The 27,058-nt window shown below is 37.5% G+C and overlaps 1 protein-coding gene across 2 annotated transcripts; it reads right to left on the reverse strand.

The window, feature by feature from the left end:
- Positions 1–1,101: 1,101 nt before the first annotated feature.
- Positions 1,102–26,195, reverse strand: LOC310637503 (ras-related protein Rab-10-like). Of its 2 annotated transcripts, XM_083357955.1 has the most exons (6): positions 25,893–26,195; positions 12,575–12,635; positions 10,078–10,216; positions 5,146–5,235; positions 1,850–1,951; positions 1,102–1,625 (listed from the first exon to the last, which is right to left on the reverse strand). In XM_083357955.1, the coding sequence occupies exons 1-6, from the start codon at positions 26,047–26,049 to the stop codon at positions 1,548–1,550; spliced, it is 627 nt and encodes a 208-aa protein (XP_083214081.1). In that variant the 5' UTR covers positions 26,050–26,195; the 3' UTR covers positions 1,102–1,547. The 2 variants fall into 2 exon arrangements, with proteins under 2 accessions (XP_083214081.1, XP_083214082.1); XM_083357956.1 differs by lacking the exon at positions 1,850–1,951.
- Between the last annotated feature and the right edge of the window lie 863 nt (positions 26,196–27,058).

A 27,058-nucleotide genomic window follows, 5' to 3' on the forward strand; every position in this document is an offset into this window, starting at 1 on the left:
GGCCCATGATTTACAGTACTCTCTGAGTGGTTTACAGTCGGCATATTGCTCCCAACAATCTGGGTCCTTGTTTTACCAGCCTCAAAAGGATGGAAGGCTGAGTCAACCTTGAGTTGGTGAGGATTGAACTTCAGGCTGTGAGCAGAGTTAGCCTACAATACTGCAATCTAACCACTGCAAGGCTCCAGCAGCCAAAGGCAAATCAGGCCATCTGTAGCTTAAGCTACAGTGCTTTCATAGGTTATTATGTAGGTCTCCATCAGCCGTACGAGGTAGACAAGACAGGAACATTACTAGATGAGTTACACAGAATTTGGCAGTGTAAGAATGAAAGAATGAATCAGCCGTACTTCTACAGCTTCATCTGTAATCTATGTTGTTAATTGTCAAAAAGTGCATATCTGAATTTCTCTTTGTCAAGGCTATTTGCAGTGGGCAGCTTTTTATCCCCTGTATGTACAGAGAGATCTCCAACTTGTATAGTTGAATGAAAAAAATGAGTGTGTGAAACATATCTATCATTTTGATTATAGGGTATTTGAATGTTAACAAATCTCTTTTATATCCTATTTCACTGGGTAGCCATTTCGCTGCCTGTAAGTCTATCACATGCAGTTAACATTGGAGGAATTTGCTTAAAGATAAAACAAGAGCCCCTTTGGTGTCCCAAGAACTCTTATAAGCTCTGATAAGTAGGGAAACCTGGTTATGCTGAAGGAGCCAATTGTTAATTGTCCTCTCCCTCTTTTCATCATACAGTAATAGGGAATTCCTCTCCCATTGGAGTTTAAGTGTCTCTTCCTGTTAAATCCACGCTGTTCTCAATGTTTGTGCTTCTGTAAGTGGTTAGTTTCTCTTGTTTCTGGTAAAAGGCTTTTAAAAGAATTGAAATTGTTGCTTATTGGTAAGTAGTCAAAAATAGAAACAACTGTCTCCAATTACTATTAAAAGGCATTTCCTAAATATAAAATCTGAGGCATTCTTACAAGATTCTGTCCCTTTCTGATGGAAACTAGAGGTGCTGGAGAACTGGTAGCAGCCTCAGAGACTGTGTTATAAAAGCATTTGGGAATCTTGGAGAGAGATGGAGAAATCAGTTGTTGCTCAATCTCTATTTGCATGTCATTCTTGGGTGTTAGTCTATGATTTGGGGTTGCTTTGGAGACTTCGAAGTGACCACCATTCCTTTCTTTTTCTCATTTTATAAAGTGTTTAAAAGTGCTCCCTAGGAAATATGAATTCAAATCTTCACAAAGATGTCATGTTTACTTTTTAGATTTATTGCATAAGCAAGCTATGATAGCCAACATTCAAAGATCATTTGTATTTTTTTTTACTCTTCCATTGTGAATAACTTTTACAGTCATGATGTATAATGTAAATGTAATATTTGGTTTATAACAGCAAATAAATAAAATAACAATGGGTAAAGAACCTGTTCATTTGTTAGTATCAGTACTTTAATTGAGTTATTTATATGTTAGGGATTCAAGGCTTTGATATATACCAAGTTACCAATATTAGTAGCTTTTTCTTTCTTTGTACAGTCACAGTTTACAGCAAGATCTTGTTTGTAGTTTTTCATTTAGGTCCACCACGTCTAAGTCAAGAAATACACAGGAATTCTGATGGGGGGGAAAGCCATAGAATTGTATTCAGTGAACAAACCAGTAATAATAATTACAGACCTTTTGAAAATTGAGCCTTTCTGGTTCCTATTTTCTTTGTTTAAAGCTTTTTGATTATTATGATAAAATACATAAAGGTAGCAGGTAGATCTCTTACATTGGACAGTCTCTCTTAATTCATATGAAATGGTTTAAGAAAAAAAGTTTTTCAATTAGATTACCTTGTTCAATATTTCTTTGGCTAGAACTGAAAATGCATTTTCAATATTTATATTATCTTTTGCACTGGTCTCAAAGAAAGGTATTCCATATTCCCAAGCAAGCTGGAATGCAAAAAAAAGGAAATAAAGGAATGCTTTGCTTTAAAATATAATTCTTAGTAAAATTAACTCAAAAGATGGCTTATACACTGTGATTATAAACTAATTCCCATGGTGAAGTTGTGGACCTTCTAACTACACATATTTGCTCCTTTATTTACTGAATTAACATTTTAAACTAAAACTTATTATAGGATACTTAAGTAATGATTGAAGGGATGCTTCCTCACTTTCAGTTTATCTAGCTTTCTTTAACCTGTAGCAGATTCTTCATTAACTAGGTTCAAATCTGCAGCACACAAAGGTTGGTATTCTCAAAGATGGTACATTTGCTACAAATGTTTTAAAACCATATACAATAATTTCAGAAAATGTAAAGTCTCCCTCCAAGCATACCATCTCTCTTTTTGGATTAAAAATGCAAGGTACTTATAACTGAGATTAAGAGTTTTAGCCCAATGTTTGATTATAATCACTTTATTAGGGACTTAATATTTTTTTAAAAAAATTACTACATTCCAAATATGTAAAACTTTAAAAGTATATTTTCAGTTGACAGTAATCCTATAGTTCTCATACTCCCAGTTGATGCCTCTATGAACATAAAAACCCCCACCAGCCATCAATGAGTCTGCAGAAGTAACTAAATATATATGATTTCAGATGTTTAATATTCTTCAGGCCACCATTTGGGAGAGACTTTGGAAAAACAGGAAAGAAAAGACAAATAATTTGAGTTTGGGGGGAAAAGACTGCTTTTTTGAGTAGAAAATATCATTTTGTCACCTGAATTCAGTATAGCTCCGTGGCAAATATCTTTTTTTTTCAGGTTAGTATGGTGGAAAGCAGAGAATATATAGCTTTTTTGTGCACCTGTAATTCATCTAGTTTCTATAATCGATTGTTTGGAATAATAGCGAAAGCAAATCTAAAATTTCATTTTTCTAAATGAAAACATGAATAACAGAAAGATTTCTACAATCTCGCTCAAGTGAAAGCCTGGCTTGTATCTTTCATTTTATGAACTTCTTTTTCATGCTATGAAAATTGTATTAAAGAAATCTAGAAACTTTTGTGTGAATGAGAAAAAAGTGCCTTCCTTTTCTGTTTTAATCATTTAACGTCTGTTGACTCACTTTATATTTTCAATTAAAAGAATAAGGAAGATTCCTCTGGGTTTGCACACAACAGCTAGTTTTCAACCAAGTATGTGAAACCAATTCATGTGGTGAGTTTGTGGTTCAGTGTACTGTGTGAATCCAGGAGATAAGTTTGGTTTAAGGAGAAAATCATAGCTAGGCGAGTCCAACCCATGGCCCTTGGGCCACATGCAGCCGTTTGGTAATGCGGCCGTACCAGATTGTAAACTTTTAACATTATTATGTGATTTATATACATTGACCATATTATATATTTTATATGCTACCCAAGACAATTCCTCTTCACTCAAAGTGGCCCAGGCAAACCAAAAGGTTGGACACCTGTGCCACACATGTATCCTACAATCACAGACAAAAACAAAATAAAGTGCTTATATGACAATTTGCAAAAAATAAAGTGACTGATGTTTATATGTTCAAGTTATAAATCTAATGTGAAAGTGGGGGGGAAGGATTGTGAGAGACTTGGGTATTGTGGAGAAGGAAACAAGAAATTTCCCTTATATGAATTCCCTTAATGGAAATTTGGTTCAAGTTAGTTGTTTAAAAACTGATCTCAGCAATGGTTTAAAATTGCCACCTTAGATCAAAAAGAAAACTATAAATTATGCATACAACAGTGAATGGAGAAAGCAGAAATTTGGAAAGCTGTTTTGTTCTTCAAATGCCTCTTACAGTGTTTTTAGTCACTATTGTCTGTTGCTACAAATGTAATGTAACTAATATACTTTTGTTGGTTTATTAATACTATTACAAGAAATGACATTAGTTCATTCAGCTTTGTAGCCAATCTTTCCTTCAAGTCCTTAAGGCAGCTAATATGGGATCACCCTTCATTTTATTGCAATAGCAACCTGGTGAAGTATGTTGGGCTGAGATAATGGACTAACATAAAAGTCATTAAGAAAGTTTCCAAGAGTGGACTTGAAGTTGGGGCTGCCCAGAACTAGTCCAACAGTGCTTCCTAGGAAGCTTTCATTAATGAAGTAACCCTTCATTTTAAGAGTCCCTTATAGGGAGATGTTCAGCATAAAAATTTAATAAATAAATAAAAAACAAAAAACCAGAATCTATCATATTCTGACAAAGAAATATAAAAGGAATTCAAAACATAAAAGAAACTGAGGCAGGAGGCAAATTAAGGAAAGGATACCATGGATTTTGTTCCATTAGTAAATTAACTTAATTGCAGGGTAGGCATAGAAAATTGGAAAATGAGCTGAAATATTTTAAGTGAGCCAGTGAGATATCTCAGCACTGCCACCTTGTGATCATCTATCATGATGATTTTTACCATAGTTGTGTGGTCGCAAATACTTAAAAAAAGAACTACCGTAATTTCTTGGGATGCCACTTGAAATACCTGTCATGATGCCAAATTCAATCTATGTCATTAAGGTGCTTTTCCTCGGGTATGTCTGTTGGGCCACTTTCTCTTTTTATACTCATTTGAGGAGTTATAAAATGTAGGAACACTGGTTTTTCACAGCTGAAATGGAAGGAATTCTGGAAGCCACAAATGAACTGGTGTTCTTTTGCACTGAAGGGAATTATTTAATTATTATATAATTGTATTGAATAATTATATAATTCCTAATTACAAATATTTTAAAAAGCTAAATATGTAGAGTGGAAGAAGACAGAAATATAAGTTTCTAAAAATGTTCTATTTTCTACTTTCTAATATTCTTAATAAGATTGAAAGGCATAACATAAATCTTAGCAGGTGGGTCATACTTTTTTTTCCCAAAAGCTCCCACAAATGTTAAATGTTTTTTAAAAAATGATGAAATTAAAAAAAATTGAAGTTTCAGATTAGATGCCTAAGCTTTTTTTGTTGTTGGTTTATTTTTGCAGTTTATGAAGTATAGAAGCAGTGTTTGAAATAATTCCTCACTATATTGCCCTTTACTATTGAAACATGCTGCTATTCTGCAATAGTAAATAACTGCATTTTATGATCATATTTATGTATATTTTTATAATATACTCCAAAATATTTAAGCAACAAGGCAATCTCCTATAATACATGCCTACCTTTTCTCCTCTGTTTTTTGAAATTACACGTTCTGCTTCCTTATCACACTTGTTACCCAGCAATATTATGTCTGTATTTTCACCTACTTTCTATAAATAGACAGGAAATGAGAATCAACACATTGAAATATAGCTATAGTATTCTTTTGCCTAGTCTTACAATATACATTTTCTCTATCTGAAAAATAAAATCTTACTACACACAAATAGAAAATGTAAAGGAAAAATTCAACCAATCAAGAGAACAAAATATTCAATGAATGAATACTGAACAAATGAATCACCTCATTCCTTATTTGCTTCTGGGTTAGTAAGAAAATGCCCAGTCTTTAGCCCATTCTGGCATTGCGCTGATGTTATGAACTTTACATTTCTACAGATGTTTAGGAAAACTTGAGCCAAGCCAGATAGTCAACTATTAAAGAATATTCACAATTTAGAAGTAATTATGCATGAAATACTTTTAAAACAAGTCACCTTTTACTCAATACAATATGGACCAGATGAAGACATTACCTAGAGCAAACAAAAAGAACAAACACCATAGGTATCTGTTCACAGTGCACATAATTTCATGGGGTAATGAAGGTGATCAGCCCTCTGATTTTGCAATGCTTTAATTTTAATTCTTAGGTCAAGACAACCAACAGTTATGCACAGCATAAATCTCCAATTGTATTCAGCCATGTGATAGAAGGGAAGGGTGCGGCTGCTTTAAAATAATATAGATGGGGGTGCATTGCATCCCCCATGTTCTGAAGGATTTTTTAGACCCTGTATCCAAGGTGCTGTATTGCCTAATAGGTAACCATCCTACACTAGAAATTTTGCAAACACTTGGTAGATATTTCAAGAAAGATGTAATAAAAACCCACAGCATCCACGAACCACTGAGCCCATTATGAGAGGCTTTGCTTTCAGTTTCCTCAATTAGCAGGTTTACCTTGAAACAATAAGTTTTGATAGAATCTGATTATCTTCCTCAAAACACTTTACTTCACTAAGGATGGGATAGAATCTATTGTTCTAGCTAAAATAAGGCAACTCATGCACACACATACACACAACAGAATGAAGCCTTGGCTGGGCTTTCCTCTATTGGCCCTGTATAGATAAATAAGTAATAAGTGGGTATTTTTAAAAGTATTTGTGAAATAGGAATCTTATTTCAGGAAGGGAAAGTTTCTAATTCTAGGCATTGACTTAAACTGTTTCTGCTGCTTTCTGACAACTGAGAAATTCTTTGAAGTCAAGGTAAGAAAAATTACACTTCTTTAAGACATTAATATAAAATATGATATACAATGGAAACTTTCTTCTTCAAAAAGGTTGATTGCATATAGACACACATGAACATTTTTAAAAAACACAGTAAGTCTTCAGAGCAGATTTAAATTTAAATGTACTTTATGTACTTTATGCATGCATAAAATGGGAATGGGATTTTACACGTGCTTTTTTAACCTTATATAAAATTGAAATAGCATTTATCCATTCAAATTTTACGTACTTCACCCATGCGTAACGTGGCCAATTGGATGTTACGCATTAGCAAAAGCATACAGTGTACAATTTTTTCTGTTGTTGCATCTGAAATCCATTAAATCAAGGACTGTAAAATCAAAGTTCTTCTGTGTATTCCAAAAAATAAATCTGAAATTTGGAAATTTATATGTAAATGTATCAATGACCTACTCAAAGTATGGAACTTTCAACATTTATAGGTCCCAGTTCCCACCTAAGGATTCCAAGAACTGACGTGACCCTAAAGAAGAGTGTCAGTTTGTCCTTAGATTAAAAAAAGTCTATAGAAATCACCCTCTTCCCCTAGAAGTCTTAAATGGAATTATGATGTTGCTCAAGCCTAAACTTGGAAAGTTGACATAATTAACTCTTAGCAGAAAGAAAGACTTTTTTTGTTGTTGTTAGCTGCGAAGTCGTGTCCGACCCATCGCAACCCCATGGACAATGTTCCTCCAGGCCTTCCTGTCCTCTACCATCTTCTGGAGTCCATTTAAGCTCACGCCTACTGCTTCAGTGACTCCATCCAGCCACCTCATTCTCTGTCGTCCCCTTCTTCTCTTGCCCTCAATCTTTCCCAGCATTAGGCTCTTCTCCAGTGAGTCCTTCCTTCTCATTAGGTGGCCAAAGTATTTGAGTTTTAGCTTCAGGATCTGGCCTTCTAAAGAGCAGTCAGGGTTGATCTCCTCTAGGACTGACCGGTTTGATCGCCTTGCAGTCCAAGGGATTCGCAGGAGTCTTCTACAGCACCTTAGTTCAAAGGCCTCAATTGTTTGGCGCTCAGCCTTTTTTATGGTCCAACTTTCACTGCCATACATTGCAACTGGGAAGACCATAGCATTGACTATACGCACTTTGTTGACAGGGTGATGTCTCTGCTTTTTAGTGTGCTGTCTAGATTTGCCATGGCTTTCCTCCCCAGGAGCAAATGTCTTTTAATTTCTTGCCTACAGTCCCCATTTGCAGTGATCTTGGAGCCCAGGAAAATAAAATCTGTCACTACCTCCATTTCTTCCCCATCTATTTGCCAGGATAGAATAAAATAAGACCACTTGCTTTGTATCTGTTAAGTTACATACCTTTGCATTATTAGTACAGTGATTTCATATATTTTAGCCTAAAACTGAAATGCCATCCCAACACACAGAAAAGATGCAAAGGAACAACACTGCTATTCATGACAGTCAATAGAGTTATTAGTATCCTGCATACCTACTCATAACTGTATTGCTTAGTTTTAGCAGCAAAGCACTAGAGAAGATTTATTAAGGTCTACCATTCCATCTTTTCTAATTTACTCAACTAATCTCATTTCATAAATGCAGCTGATGTTCAAGATAATGCAGTTTCTAAAATGAAATAACCTCATTATCAGAGTACAGGCTTAAAATAATGAATCAATCTAACCTGTGGAAGACCAAAATGTTGATTTTTTTTTTCAGTAGGCATTGGAGCTTTACTCATTAAAATTAATGGCTCCTCTACATAAAATTATACTATATTTCTAAACTCAGAATTGTGAATAGATAAATATATCATACAATAATTTGTAATAATTAGAAAAGATATTTAATTTTATTTGCTTTCTAAAAACTGACTAAAATTCTTACATTTGAAAAGCAATGTGTATCATTAACTTCAATACTGATTTAAAGCAGTCATATCAGAAACTACATAACAAACTTATTTCCCCCCCAGAAAAATACAGTTATATATTACTTTAAAATAAAATCTTAACACAGATTCCTTCACTGTGTGGTGCTATTTACACAATTCAGATAATCAACATTGCTTTGAGAAATCTAGAATTTAATTTGGTTTCTTTTCCCAATTATTCCTTAAAACAAGGGCAGGTAGCTTCTTCATTCCAGGAGAACTTGAGACTCATTTTTCAGCTTTAAAAATTAAGAACAATTAATTCATATTCTGAATTCCTTATGAGCAGCATTATGTTTTTTTATCAGCCACTAGGAGGAGTAGTTCAATAGTAGTTTGCCACATTAGTATACAAAAAAAAATTGATTACACAGAGATGCTCAGTGCAAAGGCAGCTTTGTTTTGGATTATCTGAAAAATTTGGGAGCCTGAGCAGATCTGCTATTTAACATATCTTTGTAATTAACATGCAGAGAGATGTGATTTGACACAAACGCTAGCAACTGCTTGAATTATTATAATTAGTGCAACTGAGGGAACCATGGTTTTAGTTGCTTATCTGCTTTTTAACCTCATTTAATCTTTTCCCTACTTTTTAAATAAATGTTTTATTCCTTAGTTGTTAATCACTCCAAATCTCCTGGTGGATTAAAGTTTACATACAGCCACTTAATTAGGAGGTGAGGAATTAATTTTGCTTAGGAGCAAAGAGGACATATTTTGCCCAATAAATAACCACAAATATCCTTCACATCCAAACATCCATACAATATACATAATGCAAGAAATGTCACAATGGCAATTCTGTATACCTCATGCATAGAACAGGAACATGTGTAAATACTTTGTACTAACAAAATACATGTAATTGCTTGAAGGAGAGATTAATTCTTGCTATTAAAAAGTAATAGCAAGAAATTGAAATGTCCTTAAGAGGGCTCCCTAAGATGCATAAAGTGCTTCATAAGCCATAAGCTACTAAGCTGAAGATTGCAGTTTGTAAATACGTCATTTGTTTCAGTTAGATTAGCATGCAGTTCAACAGGTTATAGTCACTCATCTAAGAGGACTAATATTTAGCTCAGGTTAATTACTAGAGCAGAATATTAAGAAAAGAATACTTCAATTTTTTAAAAATCTAAAATGCATGTTCACCCAATGAACTTGTAAATTTGAAACAAATTTGGGGAAGTGCTTCTATTTCAGAATGATTAATACATGGATTTCAACAATACAAAATAAGAATTGCTGGTTTTAGTAGCTTTATTAAATAATATCATAGACAATAGCATGGAAAATTAGCTATTAAGCCATTAGCAGTACTGGCTAAAGGGAACTTTAACTGTTACAGGAACATTTCAGTGAATACAATACTGAAGTAGCAATACCATATGAAGTTTATTACTAGCATACCTAATTGTGGGCTTTTTGGAGATATCCAGATATATCTGGATAGCTGTAAAATTCTGCGAGCATATGTGTGCCAATATGTGGCCTTTCTGCCTGCACAAATCAAGGTGGGTTGAGAACGGAGAGAACAAACAAGTAATTGAGTTCGGCTACTAATAATTGAGTAGCTAGTTGAATTAGTGCACAGACTGGAGCAGTTATAAAAAGAGACAGCTGACTTCAAGAAGGTGTTGCTTTGCTCCAAAAGTGTTTGAATAATACATAGAGGAACCTTGTGGTCTGAATAGCTTCCCTGAATCTATTTATTATGTAATGTATTTTGTGTCCAGAAGAGCAGAAGCTTACCTCATATATATCTTTCATCCAGTGTGAAATTCCTTGAAAGCTTTTTGCATCTGTGATATCATAAACAAGAACAAATCCATGTGCTCCTCGAAAAAAATTAGTAGTAAGTGTATGAAATCTTTCCTGGCCAGCTGTATCCCTAAAATACATTATAATAGATAATTTAGCACTTTTCACTGCAGAAATGTGGACAAAGAGCCATATATATATATATACACATACATATATATGTTTTCTGAGGTTTTCGCGGGTGCCTGTATGTGGATCCTTGGTTTTTCGGGTTTTTCCCCGCGTAGAATTAAAGGTGTAGGCGCAACGTTTCGACGGAATCCCATCCGTCATCATCAGGCTTCTGCTTCCTACTTCTGGGAGAAGCATGTGGCTCTTGCTCTTTGTTCCTCTTTTTTAAACTGCCAGAGGGGGTGTGTTCTGTGGAGGTGTGCTCTGATTGGGTAGGGGACCAAGTGTGTTCTGATTGGGTGGGAGTGTGTTTTGAATGGTGGGGGTGTTCTGATTGGGTGGGGGTGTGTTCTGAGTGGATGGGCTGGTCTCAGCTGCCAGCTCCAGAACTGAGCTGGTGAGTTGTGCTGCTTTTGTTCGGCTTCGTGTTTGTGGTGGTGCCATGTTTTTATAGTGGGTGTCAGTTTGCTTATTGTGTGGTTTGGAGGGGTCAACATCAGCCACTTTAAACCCCTCCAAACCACACAATAAGCAAACTGACACCCACTATAAAAACATGGCACCACCACAAACACGAAGCCGAACAAAAGCAGCACAACTCACCAGCTCAGTTCTGGAGCTGGCAGCTGAGACCAGCCCATCCACTCAGAACACACCCCCACCCAATCAGAACACCCCCACCATTCAAAACACACTCCCACCCAATCAGAACACACTTGGTCCCCTACCCAATCAGAGCACACCTCCACAGAACACACCCCCTCTGGCAGTTTAAAAAAGAGGAACAAAGAGCAAGAGCCACATGCTTCTCCCAGAAGTAGGAAGCAGAAGCCTGATGATGACGGATGGGATTCCGTCGAAACGTTGCGCCTACACCTTTAATTCTACGCGGGGAAAAACCCGAAAAACCAAGGATCCACATACATATATATATATATACATATATACATATACATATACACATATACATATATACACATACACATACACATACACATACACATACATATACACACACACACACACACACACACACACACACACACACACATACATACATACATACATACATATATATATATATATATATATATATATATATATATATATATATATATATATTCTTAATCTGAAGGCTTGCCCTATGAAATAAAGTTTCCTTTAACCCAGTTTATAGCCTATTCTGAATACACCACAACCAGTCTGGTGCTGTGGTTAAGGTACCAGACTATAATCTGGGAGGCCATGTGATCTAATCCCACTCTGAGGCATGAAGCCACCTGGGTGACCTTGGGCCAGTTACTCTCAGCCTAGGAAGGAGACAATGGCAAATCACTCCCAAAATATTGCCAAGAAAACTACAGGGCCTCATCCAGGCAGTCACCAGGAGTCAAAAACTGACTGACAAGTATAGTTAGTCAATGTGCTACACATTAGGCTTGTAAACATATATATCCTGATCTATACATCAAGAGTTATATATTCAAGGAGGACATGGGTGAAATGTAAATGGTTGTTATGGGGAAATGTCCATCCTATAGGATAGACCAGACTAAGAAATGGACATTGTTAGCCCTAAAACTACTTTTTTTAGAACAATAGTTAGTGTGTGGGGGGTACTTCTCTGAGGAGTTTTCATAAATTTCTTTTTCTTGGTTTGGCCTTAACCCACATATATTTGGAGATCTTCCCTGTGCTGATCAAGGGTATCCTCTAGATCAGGGGTATCAAATGGTGGCCTGTGGGACCGATATGTAATGCGCGGGCCACACCCACCCCGGCTCTGCAAAGGCAAAAAAGTCATGATACGTCATAATACGTCACGTGACACAATCAAATTTGATAACCGTGCTCTAAATTCTTTACATGTGAAGCTCACAAATATTTTTAGATGTAAGATGATGCCAAAGACTGGTGTTTTGTGATGTGCCAAAGTCCTGCATGAAATTATTTTTTAAATGTTCACAAATTCAGATGTGCTAGAGCAGGGGTGTCAAACTGCCGGCCCGTGGGCCAGAGCGTCACGGAGAAACCGCGCCCATCCCATTTTTGGCAATGGGAAAAAGTTCCGATATGTCGTGTGACGTCACGTGACGTCGCGAGTTTGACATGCCTGTGCTAGAGGATCTGGAAGACAAGAATGGAGGTGTTCACAAGGACATTTGATACTTAACTGGAACATTAGCAACCTTAATGCACTGGTTAGCATGCATTTGGAAACAACAATATATTCATTACGTTTTTTCTCTGCTAAAGAAGGCTATTTATGATCAACTCTTAGAAGACCAAAACTAATTATATTTCTTATAAAGCTTACCATATTTGAAGTTTCATAGTTGTGTTATCACATGAAATTGTTTTCACTTTAAAATCAATGCCTAAGAAGAAAAATAATCCTATTAATGTAACTATTAATAAAAAACAAATCAAAAGACAGATAAAAAATATAATTTATCTAGGGGAGTACACAGTAAAAGAGCAATTTTCACATAAATGGAAACTCCCCAGCTATATTTTCCCCATTGAGAAATCATCTCATGATCAGAAACATTCTGCAGCACACACTAACTGAATTAAATTATCTTTTTGCATTTAATGAATATTTAGAAGTCTGGTTTAGTTTAAGTTCAACAAGTGATCATTTTATTAAAACTTCAGTTCCAGAAAGAAAACATAAAAAATGAAAATGATTATCTAAGTCCAATACATTGATATTTCTGCACTGTAAGATCTATAAAAATAAAAATAAAGTTTGCCCTTATTGTAGGGAGCCTGCTGTACAAATTAATGTTTGAATTCCTTTTGAGTAGTACCTGAGGCAGTATCTAAAAGTACACAATAAAAACAGGAAGGTCATTGGTTGTAAATGCTTAAAAAATATTAAGTCAACAGGGGATTTCCAGTCCTATAGAAAACATTTTATATTGACATAAATTTTAATAATACATTGACATGAGATTTTTATTTATATAAGACAGCTAAAGTGCTGAATCAGACAAAAATTTAATCTAAATTAAAATAAGGCATATTGACTTCTTAAATCAACTTTACATTTATTGACCTACAGGGTCAATGAATGTTAGTGAAAAACAGAAGTCAATAAGCATTGCATGCATGAGTTATTCATAGCTTTATATAAAATTTTAAACAAATTTCACAGATGGACAAGGTTGAAATAGGGAAAGAGAGCAAGAAATAAGAGTACCAGTTGTATCACCAATAGTACTCAGCAATCCAATTGCATGGCTGTAAAAAATTAAATCCAACATACTGTATCTTCCCTAATTTTCATCCTGCCTTTTTAAAGTTATTATAAATATGGTACACAACAATCCAAACCTAATCCTAAAAGGCACACCTAGACTCCTTCAACACCTAAAACGGTAAATGAGAGAGCAAGGAAGAAGACTTCAACATCTTACTCCTTCCAGTATGGATGAATTATCACAATGTTTCTCAACCTTAGCAACTTGAAGACAGATGGACTTCAACTCCTGATTGCCAAGGTTGAAAAACACTGAATTATCAGCTAGGATTGAGACCTTGAAAAAGAATAATAAATGGCACACTGTATCCTCGGTTCCTAAGCAAAATATTCCTTTCCAGAATCTTGGGTAGCTACTAAACTGGAGATGAAACTGCAGAGAATTTAAGAGGGCTGTTCTAATCCATCTCCACATTTTTGCTAGTCACTTTCTAAACTAAGTCGGTCATGACTAACTTGCATGCTACCAGGACTTTTAAAAAAGATGGAATTTTTGTAACAGAACTGGCTGGAAGATTCTTAACTTCTAAGAAGTCAATAATAAGCAGCTTCCCAAAGCAATTAAGAGAGGAAGTGGAACCGGAACTGGAAATCGCTATTTTACAATCTCTTCACAGGGAGATTCTGTATGGAGCAAACTTGTGGGCGACCCTTCTTTGTCCTCTTGATCCGAAGAGGAATTTTGAGGAGCCGATCCATTCACTGGATCCTATTTTCAACAATCTGCCATTGCTGCCCTCGGAAGTCCAAACAGTTATACATTTCTCAATAACATACGTTGTTTAAATGTATGTTCATCTCTAAGTAGATGAAAAGATGTAATGGAATGTAGGAAAGACTTTGGGGAAAGAGAGGAAGAGAAACAATTAGACAAAGAGAGGCAAGAGCCGCCAGTGGCTTAATAGTCAGAGAAAGAAACACAGGAAGAACCTGCCCCAATGCTTCAAGTGGTTAAAAATGGTGGCAGGAAGTTTATGCTTTCACTTGCAAGATTATATCAATCTAGCCTTGCAACAAAATAAAATTAGTTTGTCTTGTTGAGGGCTGACATTTGGGACATTATAAATAAGTATGTAATTATCTGAAAATTCTAGGAGGAAAAAACAATGTAAGAATGCAGTATTTCAGTATTGCCACAAAGCAATTGAAAGAATGTTCACGAAAATAGATGAAGATACATGATGTAACCACCATATTTGGCCAGGATTTAGATGAGAGGCTGTGTGATGTGTGTGTGCCTCTACTTTGACAGCAAAGATGAAAGAAAGGATCCCGTTGGCCCATAATTCCTCTGCAGAAAATAGGTTTTGCCTCTAAAGAGTTCTAAAAACTCAGTACTTTCTTGAATATACTTCTCATTGTGCTAATACAATATTCATTGCAAGAAAATATGTCACAGAATATTTCAAAAATTTATTTGGCGAAGCAACTCCTTGTTCACTTGGACATGCAAATCTTTCTTGCCATAAACTTTTTCCCTGGTGTTCAATGAGGTGCCATTGTTTAAACAAAAAACAGTTATTCTTTATAGTCTGCTATTCTCAATGTGATGAGTCTGCCTTATGATCCGTATAAGTTTAATTAGAAAACTATAGCTGCTTATAATTCACAAAAACTGCATAATTGAAGAGGAAGAAGGGCAACCATCCCTGAGAGTTTAAGTGCTGAATAAAGTGCTTTCAATGAAAATTTACTGTGAATGCTTTTTTGTTTTTTTAAGGAAAGCAAATCTTGAACAACTAAAGGCACTACCCACAGCTGCAACCTCCAATATTGCTAGCAAATTAGCAACATGCAATTATAACACTGGCATTGTGAGCAGGAGTTGAAGTGCCCCAAACTATGAGAAACAGGCATTCAAGCACCAAGAAATGACATTTTATCATATTATCTTACTCACTGTATTCCTTTGTCTCTAAGCAAAGTGAGGGAACTCCCATTTCTTTCAGAGAGGAAATTCTAGGGGATATGAGAGAGGACTTTAGACATAAAAAGTCCTCTGTTTTTGAGATCTGATCTGACACTTTCAAAGTTACTTTTTAAAAAATTGACACTGAGCTCTTGCTACAAAGTAGTGTGGTATTATAAGACTCCACAACTACATTTTTAAATTGTAATTTATAGTTGGGAAACATAAAACACTAGCTAGGCAGAAATAACCCCTCTTATCTTTAAACATTTCAAATATGTAGAGAAATAAAAAGTCTACATTACCCCATCTATACTACTGGATACTTAGCCACTTAGAATGCAGTACTGCAGGCTAACTCCTCACTCCAGGAGTTCGATTCTCACTGGCTCAAGGTTGACTCAGCCTTCCATCCTTCCGAGGTTGGTAAAATGAGGACCCAGATTGTTGGGGGCAATAGGCTGACCCTGTAAACTGCTTAGAAAGGGCTGTAAAGCACTATGGAGTGGTATATAAGTCTAGGTGCTATTACTATTATGTATTATAGATGGCATCTGAATCGCACCCCACCCTCTGGCAAGATCCAATTCAAGTATTAATTGCAATTGTATGGCTGTCATACCCATTGCCACTTCCCATTCCTAATAACAATTCTATATGATTTACTGACCATGGGTGAGCAGTGCTTCACCAGTCACAATGAGAGAATTTTAATGATGATATCACCCTCAAATCACTCTTATCCCAGAGTGGAGGCAGCCTGCAATCATGTCTTCTCACTCCATTTCAAATATTTTCAGTCTTGCCTAGGCTGAACCTCCTCATGCAGTTTCTCTGCTGCATTTTAAGTTCCTACTGATCACTGGATAGATTTGCCAGCATATCCTCTTTTCTCTGGTGAGTGGTTACTGCTATCAATAACCAATTACAGGACATCCATCTAAGAAATGGTCCATTCCAACTTCTGAATCACACTGTGCTTCTCCCTTGGGCATTATGTGGATTCCTTCTGTATCTCTAATAAGTTGTAGTCTGAAACACCAGTTCATTGGTGCTTAACCATTGTTGCAACAATTGTTGTTGTTGTTGTTAGTTGCGAAGTCGTGTCCGACCCATCGCGACCCTATGGACAATGTTCCTCCAGGCTTTCCTGTCCTCTGCCATCTTCTGGGCTCCATTTAAGCTCACGCCTACTGCTTCAGTGACTCCATCCAGCCACCTCATTCTCTGTCGTCCCCTTCTTCTATTGCCCTCAATCTTTCCCAGCATTAGGCTCTTCTCCAGTGAGTCCTTCCTCCTCATTAGGTGGCCAAAGTATTTGAGTTTTAGCTTCAGGATCTGGCCTTCTAAAGAGCAGTCAGGGTTGATCTCCTCTAGGACTGACCGGTTTGATCGCCTTGCAGTCCAAGGGACTCGCAGGAGTCTTCTCCAGCACCAGAGTTCAAAGGCCTCAATTCTTTGGCGCTCAGCCTTTCTTATGGTCCAACTTTCACTGCCATACATTGCAACTGGGAAGACCATAGCCTTGACTATACGCACTTTTGTTGACAGGGTGATGTCTCTGCTTTTTAGTGTGCTGTCTAGATTTGCCATGGCTTTCCTCCCCAGGAGCAAGCGTCTTTTAATTTCTTGGCTGCAGTCCCCATCTGCAGTGATCTTGGAGCCCAGGAAAATAAAATCTGTCACTACCTCCATTTCAACAACAATTAGGGGGCAGCAATAAAGCCATTGACTCTTGTGATTCTTCCCTGCTCCTATTCCCAAAACAGCTTCACTGGTGGGCCACTAAAATGGAGAAATTTCCCATATTTTTTAAAAAGGGAGAAACTGATAAGAGTTTTAGCTCTAACCTAACTATAGTAAGAATAGTAAAGCAGTGTGTTCCACAGAGAGATGCACCAGACCAGAAAATGTGAAGTACTGGGGAGTGGTACTGACAATGGAAACCACATGCCTTCAATATGGCACTTGTTCTCTTAGCATGGATAGGAAAGATGGCTAAAGAAGCAGGGAAATAACACCAGTTGGATATAACGCACAAGTATCTTTAGTACATCATTGTCAAAGCTGAAGAATGACAACTACTTTTTAAGCTGGATTATTTCCAACCAATTTTACCATGGGGCCAGTAATTAAGGCTGCTGTGCAGGAGAGTCCTGAGACTGGTAGCCACTGTCCATTTTTCAGATAGGGAGCAAAAGAGCAAGGTATTACACTTTATTACTTTTAAAGTTATTTGCAAGGAGGGAAAAACAGAATGAGAGATAATAGACATAAGCCATATTTCCTGGTAAAAGAATCACAGCTTGAGCTGCAAACAGTCTCAGTAATTTTTTTCACTCTTTTGAAGGACAGAAATTAGATAAAAGTCACAATAATAAATTATACTTTTAAAATCACAATCCAGTTCTGACATGGATCCCGATACTGTGCTGTGAGCACAGCAATCACACCAGCAACTGTTCCACTATGTACAATACATTCTACCACTTGGTTGTGCATTGCTGTGTAGCAACATACAGCAGATGTACATGATGCAGATTGTGTATTGCTGTGTAGCCAATGTAAGCAACCAGTCTGCAAATTTTCACCTATGTACACTGAGTTTTAGATATGCCTTAGCTAGAAAACAATTTGTAAAAGAGGATTTTAAAGCTAGTCACATACTGTAATAGGCCTTTTAAACATCAAGTCTAGCTGAACAGCCTAAATCAGTCCAAAGCATGCACAAAGCTGCTGTATCTAAAACCTTCAAGAATTAGCTTTAGATGATACTGCCACATGATTTATTTATAGTATAAAATGTTATGAATGTTATCTATTTTAACACTGAAATGATTGCTCAAGCATAAACATTTCAGTCATATTAAATGAAAATTCTGCTTGTTTACACCCCTTTATTTCAAATCTAAAAGTAACTCATTTTATTATATTTTGTATATATCTATTTCACAGGTAATTGTTTTGGTCATGCATCAAAAGAACTTTGAAAAAGCTATGCAACCAAAAGAAATGGAGCATTAGAGGCAAACAGTTAAGTTGAATCAGTGGGTGGTTGAGGCAAGATTTTTTGGGGGGAAAAGTCAGGGTCATGCTCAACATAACTCAACACTTCAAGATCACAGACTCCTCTTGTTGTGTTATGGGACAATTCTTCCCACACAGCTTATCCAATAGTACTGCAGGTGCTGCAAGAAGAGAATATGCTCTTCCACTCAGAATGGCCAAGGAGTGATTAATCCTCTATACCTTGGCTGGATTTTGAAATCAAATACAAGAGAGCATTTATTGCCCTCAGCGAACTACATCAAGATAAACTATCAGACTATTTTGGAGAGTTTAGCCATGGCAGAAATATTTGCCCAAGGCAAAAACAAGGTTGGAAAGAAGTGAAGTTGTCTTTTCCATTTCAATTGCAGTAATGACTTTCTGTGATTGAGCAGTTTGCTGTTCCTATATGCCAAAAGGAGGACAATTAAAACTTGAAGGCAGATTCTCATATGTTATGAGAATATTCAGTCTGGATACCGGTACTTCTCTATCTTGCTGAGATCCTTGATTCACAGGTTCTGAATCACTTTTCCATCAAAATGATGCCCATTACATCTAATTAAACTATGTTCCCTTTTACACATGTCCTGCATTGATCTGAGACCGATGGTATGCCCATGTTTCCATAATGCTAAGATACTTCCAGAGAGCTTTGAAAGTTGAGCTGATTAACTTTTAGCTCAGTTGCTACCCCAGAGGTTATTCTGGAAAAAAGCTATATTTGTTCTGCATATAATGTGGATTATTTCATATTGATGGGCATTCTACAAGGGCAATTCGGAAATAAACCTCCATTTGGTTATCAATGACAGACACTTGCAGATACAGCAGAACTTTTATTATGCACATTAGAAAACTCCAACATTACACTACTTTTCAACATAATCGCCATTCAAATTGAGGCATTTGTCTTAACTACTGAATTTCCTCAGTAGTAATTGTTTGGCGCCAAATCTGGGCTATGGGGGTGGTGGTGGTCAAAAACATCCCAACAGAACTGCTTCAAAAGTTCTTGGGTGCATCTAGCCGTGTGCAGGCAAGCATTGTTGTGAACCAACACCACACTGGAAGTGATGCCATAGAAAATCCTGCCAAATATGAAGATACCAAAGGAGTACTGCTAGTGAAGTTCATGGAGCATGGTTCAACCATCAATCCAGAAGTCTACTGTGAAATGTTACGAAAACTTAGACGAGCCATCCATAACAAGCATCGGGGCATGCTGACTTCCAATGTGGTGTTGGGTCACAATAATGCTCACCCGCACTATATTAGAAGCAAAAGTATTGGAGAATGAAGATAAAGTGGAAAAGGAACTGAGTCTTGCTCAATATTACCAGATGCAGTTTGCCATTAGAGTTAGAGGCTTAAAGGAGAATACCAAGGAAGATCTAAAGCAGCTGGTTTCTGAGGCTTTTGAAGTAGTGTTGAAACAGCCAGCATCTGAAATAAAAGGAGGCATGGATAAAGTGTTTCGTGTGAATTCATGGATTGCTAGACAGAGAAAGTTGCCTAGAGATGTGGTGGTATATTTTGCAAAAAGGGAAACTAGAGATGAAGTTATACGAGCTGCTTATGATACTAAAGTTGTGATTGCTAATCAAGAAGTTTTGGTCTTAAAAGAAATTCCTCCAAAGATTTTAAGGAGAAGGAAGGATTTTACATTTCTTGTGCAAGAGCTCAAGCAACGAGATATAAGGTTTAGATGGGAGATCCCAGCTGGGTTGATGGTGACGCACGAAGGTAAAAAGTACCGTCTGGTTACTGTGATGCAAGCGCGTGATTTCTATAATAATGTTTTAAATGCAACGCCATTAACACTTCTGGAAGCTGAAAAGGGATCTGGAGAAGGAGTGCATCAAGAGGTCGAAGGTGGTCAGATAGAAGACAACGGTGTTGGAGGAGATCAAGATACAACTTCGTCGGATGATTCTATAGAACAGAGGGTGACGCGTGCTGCTGCAAAACGATCTAAGAAGAGAAAATAGCAGGATTTGCAGAAGTCTATGGAATTTCTACGACGTATTCATAGTCAAGTATGGGAGGTGGGAAAAGATTTGGGTGTAGACGCAATATATTTTTTATATGTGGTGGTTTTGTGGAAAGGGTGAGTTTTTTTGGATTAAAGTTTGGTGGAATATATAGAAGATTTCCAAATGGAGGTTAAAGTTTTGTTCGCAATCTTTTTTATTGTTTGGAATAATTATAGATGTGCTGGAAGAGGAATGGCCGATTACAGAAGAGTGGACTTTAAAGTTTTCTGATTTGGTTGAGGTGGCGAAGATCTTGGTTAATTTGAAAGATTATTTGTAAGAACGTTATATCATGGAATGGACAAAATGGATGGAGTCTATTTAGGACAAGTATAGGTTGAGAAGTATTATATAGTATTTGAATAATTCTTTTTTCCTTTTTTTTCTGTTTTTTTTCTCTTTCTATTTTGGGTTTTTTTTTCTTGTTTTTAATGTATATTTAATATTATTAAGGTTTGTTTTATTCTATATAAGCTAGAAAGTGTTTCTTTTTTATTTTAGTTTTTTATATATATTTAATATTGCCAAGGTTTGGTTTATCCTATATAAGCTAGAGAGTGATGGATTTTAGGATTTATAGTTGTTAGTACATGGTTGCTTATGTTTGCCTTTCTTTTTTTTTCTTTTTATATATATACCTTGTATTCAGCTCTGGGAAGTCGGGGGGGGGAGGGGGGGAGGGAGGGGGGGGAGGAGGGAGGGAGGGAGGGGGGAGGTAGGGGGGAGGAGGGAGGGGGAAGGGGGGTTTTTTAAAGGAAAATTGTATTTTAAAACTTTTCAATAAAAAAAAATAATGCTCACCCGCACACCAAAAATCAAAGATTTTTCCTTCCCCACATATGCAACCCTACAGCATGAAATTTTTCTGCAATCAAGCAAATTGGCTTTTTAATTAATAACAGGAATTTATTCAACCCAGACTGAATGTGAACTTGCTGAAATATTATTGTTCGATGTTATCATGCATAGAGATTGCAAATTATCATGCTGTTGCAAAGGTTTGTGAACTGTCATATGATCCTTCTTTTGAAAAAATGTCATTGGCACAATTAGTTTTTCCTTAAAGCTAGAATATTGGGTAACTTTTTTTGTACATACAAAGTACTATTTTGTGTTGAGAACTTTGCTTTCCAACTCCAAAGATGAATTTTTAAATTCTAATTGAGAATTGGTTTGAAGAACTTTCAGATCTGATAATTCAAGACTAGGCATTATGGAAAAGAAAATAAGGAAAAATTAATTAATTTGGATTTTAAAAAAAACTCCTACTATGAATCATTTGTTGAGTTTTCATCCATGCACAAAACCTTCTTTCTTCTTTGATGTATTTCCCTCCACTTTGATGCATACTTTATCTTATTCAAAATAGAGACATACAAAAGGATTTTGCATTCAAAAAGTTCTGATCTCAAAATATCATGTTTTGTCCTATCTCTGTTGAAAAATTGAACCAGGGCAATAATAACAACAGTGCTTTGATGTAGTACGGGTACAGAGAAATTGAAATAATATTTGTGGTAATTTTATTTTAATTATACCTAAAATAAATAAACTGAAAATACTTTTGTCCTAGCTTAATGTGGCTCCAGCACATTAACTAGCTACTACAGTCTTTTGTCTGAAAACAAAACCAGCCCTCTCCTGTGGCAGAGGCATCCCATAATCTTAGAATCCAAAACTGATATTCTTCCACCTTCCAACTACAATATTGACATATTTGTTATTCTCGTAAAAATATCAATAAAATATTTTTCCAAAAATATGAATTGCTAAATTGTTATGTGTATATGAGAATAAAATAGAAATGTGTGTACAACCATATTCTATAAGTAATTTAAAAAAACATTGTATTTTGATATTTGGAAAAAGAGAATATTCTAAACATTTGTTTTGTACTAATACGGCACTTGTGTGGGTGGAGTGGCACCTAAAACTATAGTCTGTGCTTAATTTGCCTACATATTATCTTTTACCTGTTGGCTTTTAATATGCATTTTCTGAAATTCAAGTCAAATACACGAGAAGCCACTTAAACTAAATCAGTTTATTTTTTTCTATTAATCTGTTTTCTGCCAGAATAACTACACTAATATCTCTACAAATGTACAGCCTGGTTTTCAATAAATCTCTTCCTCTTTCACAAAACCAACTGCCAGTGAGTTCCTGTTTTTTATATCAATGATCTGGTGATAGCTGCTTTAACAGTAAACTTCCAGATGGGGTTGACTATAAAGAGCAGATCTTCATTAGCATATATAAATTTGACTGACAGAACCTAGTCTTAATTCATCTATCTCTCATAAAGATTCTGAAACTTTTATTCAGTTTGACAACCAAATGGAAATCAATGGGACTGAAGAATGCTTAGAGAAATAGTATAATTTATATGTGAATGAATTGTTTTATTTATAGTATATGTCGATGCCATTAAAGAAATCAAAGGGATTCCACGTATGTTCACATAAACATGCATAAAGAATTTTTAAACTTCATGGTCACAAGGTAGCACAGAATTGGACTTGCATAATCAATTTAACAAACATAACTTATTCAGGTCAATAGATACAATTAAATCTCTCATACTATTAAGATAGGCAATAGATTTCCCATGTCAATTATAGCCCTATCTGTAAGCAAGGATAATTGCACTTACCAGTCTTTATCCACTATCTTTCCTTCTTCAGCTATCACTATCAGAATGTTGAGTGTATTGTCTTTAAAGACAGAACCATAGATTTTTTTGCTGATGAAACCCTTAAAATACCAAGTAATTTCCCAGTTTAGAACAACTCACCAACACAGGGATACATAACACATATAGAAAATAGACTGATTATGCCTTTGCCCTGCTTAAATAGTTTAGAGCAGGGGTGTCAAACTCAATTTCATTGAGGGCCCCATCAGCATTGCGGTTGCCCTCAGGGGGCCGGATGGGTATGGCCAGGGTGGGCGTGGCCTACTGGGTGGGCGTGGCTAAAGTGCATATGACCTACTGGGTGGGCATGGCCAGCTCTACTTCGTTCGCATCAAGGGTGCCTATGCTGCCGGCGTCAACTCCCCTCCGCCCTGTGCGTTCCCACAGAGAGGGCCTCCTCAGGGTGCCACCAGTCAGGGAATGCCGACTGGTGACCCCCAGGGGGAGAGCCTTCTCTGTGGGCGCTCCGGCATTATGGAACCAACTGCCGGTGGAGCTCCGGATGGCACCAGACCTCCGAACTTTCCGTCGTGACCTGAAGACCCACCTATTCGAAATAGCTGGTCTGGCCTGACGGGGATGGGTTTTAATAGTTGTTTTAGACTTGTTCACTGTTTTTAACTGGGCATGGGTTTAATCTTTTTTAATTTTTGTATTGTCTTTTTTATATATGCCCTGTGAACCGCCCTGAGTCCCCACCAAGGAGAAAGGCGGTATATAAATTAAATAAAACTATAACTAACTATAACTATGCGGGCCTGGGCAGGAGTGGGACAGATCTGAGGGTCTCTGGCAGGAGGAGGGTCTCTGGGCCAGGGCCAGAGCCAAGGCAGTGGGGGCCGTTCCCTCACTGTTTCCAGGATGACTTCACAGGCCGCATGAAACCACTTCACGGGCCGGATCTGGCCCCCGGGCCTTGTGTTTGACATGTCTGGTTTAGAGTTTCAGTTTCAACATAGGAAACAGAAGGAAGAAAATGTGCTTGCCTCACAATACAGACTTATGCTTAGTTCAAACATAACTATGACTTTATTCACATGATGTGTAAAATTCAGTTAATAGAATATCATACCACTAAACCCCTTTACACCCATATTACCCATCCCCACTTGTATCTGGCATCCCTACTTTTGAGCAGATCTGAAATGGAATTCGTAACCTAGGATAAAGCTTGGGGACAAAGTCTTGAGTTTGGAACTCAAAGGTGACACTCATTTCTCTGCGGATGATATGATAAACTGGAGACTTTACTTAAAAGGCTAGGTTCATGTGTAATGGTAGTCTATGCTTGTTAATAGAAATTTATAGCTTAACATATCCTGAAAACATAGTCCATATGTTATACAGAACAAAAGCAGCTGACCCTAGGCTTTTAGTTTTTAACTGAAAAAACTAAAAAACTAAAATCTGTGAGCTATGTCCACAGGATTTATTTCATTATGGTTTGCATATTTGGCTAAATTTGTATACCTATAAGCCCAAAATATCTTATTCTAGTTTAGAATTTTATACACAGTCACAGATTACTAGTTGGGAGGAGGAAGTTGGGACGCAGTGGCTCAGTGGGTTAGGACACTGAGCTTTGTCGATCACAAGGTCGGCAGTTTGGCGGGTCGAATCCCGAGTGCTGCGTAGCAGAGTGAGTGCCTGTTACTCATCCCAGCTTCTGCCAACCTAGCAGTTCGAAAGCACGTAAAAATGCATGTAGAAAAATAGGGACCACTACGGTGGGAAGGTAACAGTGTTCCGTGCACCTTTGGCGTCTAGTCATGCCGGCCACATGACCACGGAGACGTCCTTGGACAAGCGCTGGCTCTTCGGCTTTGAAACGGAGATGAGCACCAACCCCTAGAGTTGGAAACAACTAGCACGCATGTGCGGGGGAAACTTTACCTTTTACCCTTATTCAGACCTTGATTCTCTCTTCCCAAATATGGTATGTACATGTTTGCAATTCACTTTCACATAAAGTTACAAGGGTGCAGAAGAACAAAGTTATATCCAAGGCAACAGAGGAAAGATGTTAACGTTTTTGTTTATTACGTATGCATAGTGGTGAAAGGGGTATCTTCCTACTAACGATAAAGGAGGGGTTCTGTTATTTTGCTGAGACAATATAACAGCAATGAGAATACTCTATATTTGCCTGGAGGCCGGGTGATGCTGGAAGATGTTTTAAGTCACTAGTGGAAAATGCCCCACAAGCGAAGTCATGGTTTCCTTAACATCCAGAACTAAGTCATAAACCATGATTTATAAACCACAGTGTCTGGGTTCATACATTAACTCAAACCCAGACTGACAGAATATCAAGTTAGATACATAAATCTTAGTATGGTTTACTGTAATGTGCGTGAGGTGCAAAGGTTTCAAGTGCAAATGGTTAAATCTCACACTTTGCCCACGTCGACAGAATATAACCGTATCTCGCTGAATGAAATCTCAGCGACTACCGGCTTTTAGGGTGTATGTTTTAGTTTATGATTACCAGGAAATAAAGCGGGCGGGACAAGGCGGGTATGCCTTTCGCTTTCGCTGGCTAACTTAACCCAGGTTCGCATACTCAAAGGAAATACGGGGCTAAGCTCGCCCAGTGTAATTTCGCCCAGTGTAATTTCGCCCAGCGTCTTGGGCGAACCAGGCACAGGAAACGGGCGACGTCGGGGCGCGTTTATTACTCACCGACGGTGGTGATATAGGAAGGCGGCAGCCCCCGGGCAGCGGGACAAAGGTCGGTGTATCGCCTCAGGACAGAGGTTTTCCCCACGAAGGAGTCACCCACCATCACTATCTTGGCCAAGCATGCCTTGGGCGCCTCGCAGCCTGTCCCCTCAGCCATGGGGCACCAGCAATAGGCAGGCGTCGATCAAAGCCGGCTTAGCTGGAGTCGCTGGATAGGAGGTCTTCCTATAGCGCTGGCGCGATTGGCGCCCAAAGCGCCGACCCCCGTGTTGGCAGTTGCTGCTTCTCTTCCGTCGCGGGGCTTCGGTCTCGTCTCAGAGTTTGGGTTTAAGGGCTGTTCCGGTTTCCGAGGCGCCTCTTTTAAATAAATGCCTTGCGGGCAAGGTGACGAAGTTCCTTCCCTTTTCTGCTCAACGGGCGCCTTTTCCCGGCAGGACACTGTGAAGAGCAGCTGCAGGTTGGTCATTCAACAAAGTCCACCGGAGAAGTTCCTTCACCCCTTCTATTGGGGAGCTGCAGGAACGGGTTGATTGTGATGGAGCTCTAATTATAAGCACGTGAGAGCTGCCGGGAAGAAGACCAGGGCGTGATTATCCTTTTTGATTGGTACTAGTAGCTTGGCATTACCAGATCTGTGCTGGTTTTCCCAATCTGATGGTCTGAGATGCAATGGGGCTCCAAGGAGACTGAGTGCACTGATTTTCTTGAAATATAGCACAGTTAAGGAAAGATGAATATTAATGTATATCACCTTTAATTATCATCTCCTCCTCCTCCTCCTCCTCCTCCTCCTCCTCCTCCTCCTCCTCCTCCTCCTCCTCCTCCTCCTCCTCCTCCTCCTCCTCCTCCTCCTCCTCCGTCATGGTAGGGAAACACTATATACAGTAGCCTAGGCCTTTTTTTTTCATTCAGTGTGCCAACTGTGATCTTGTTCAAGAAATTCTTTAAAATGAATCTATATGAGAATAATCAGCATTTTTTTAAAAAAAATCAGATATTTATGTTGTGTTTTGCCAAAGGAATAGCAGCTACAAAGAGACTAACACAATATAACTAATCTAACACAATTATGTATTTAAACAGTGGCACTGATAAAACATAGAACATCTCGATTTTAAAATTTCGTAACAGCACTAGTACAGAAAATCAGTTGCCTTGGCACACAT

Source organism: Vipera ursinii, assembly GCF_947247035.1.
Source record: "Vipera ursinii genome assembly, chromosome: 3".
NCBI lineage: Eukaryota > Metazoa > Chordata > Lepidosauria > Squamata > Viperidae > Vipera > Vipera ursinii.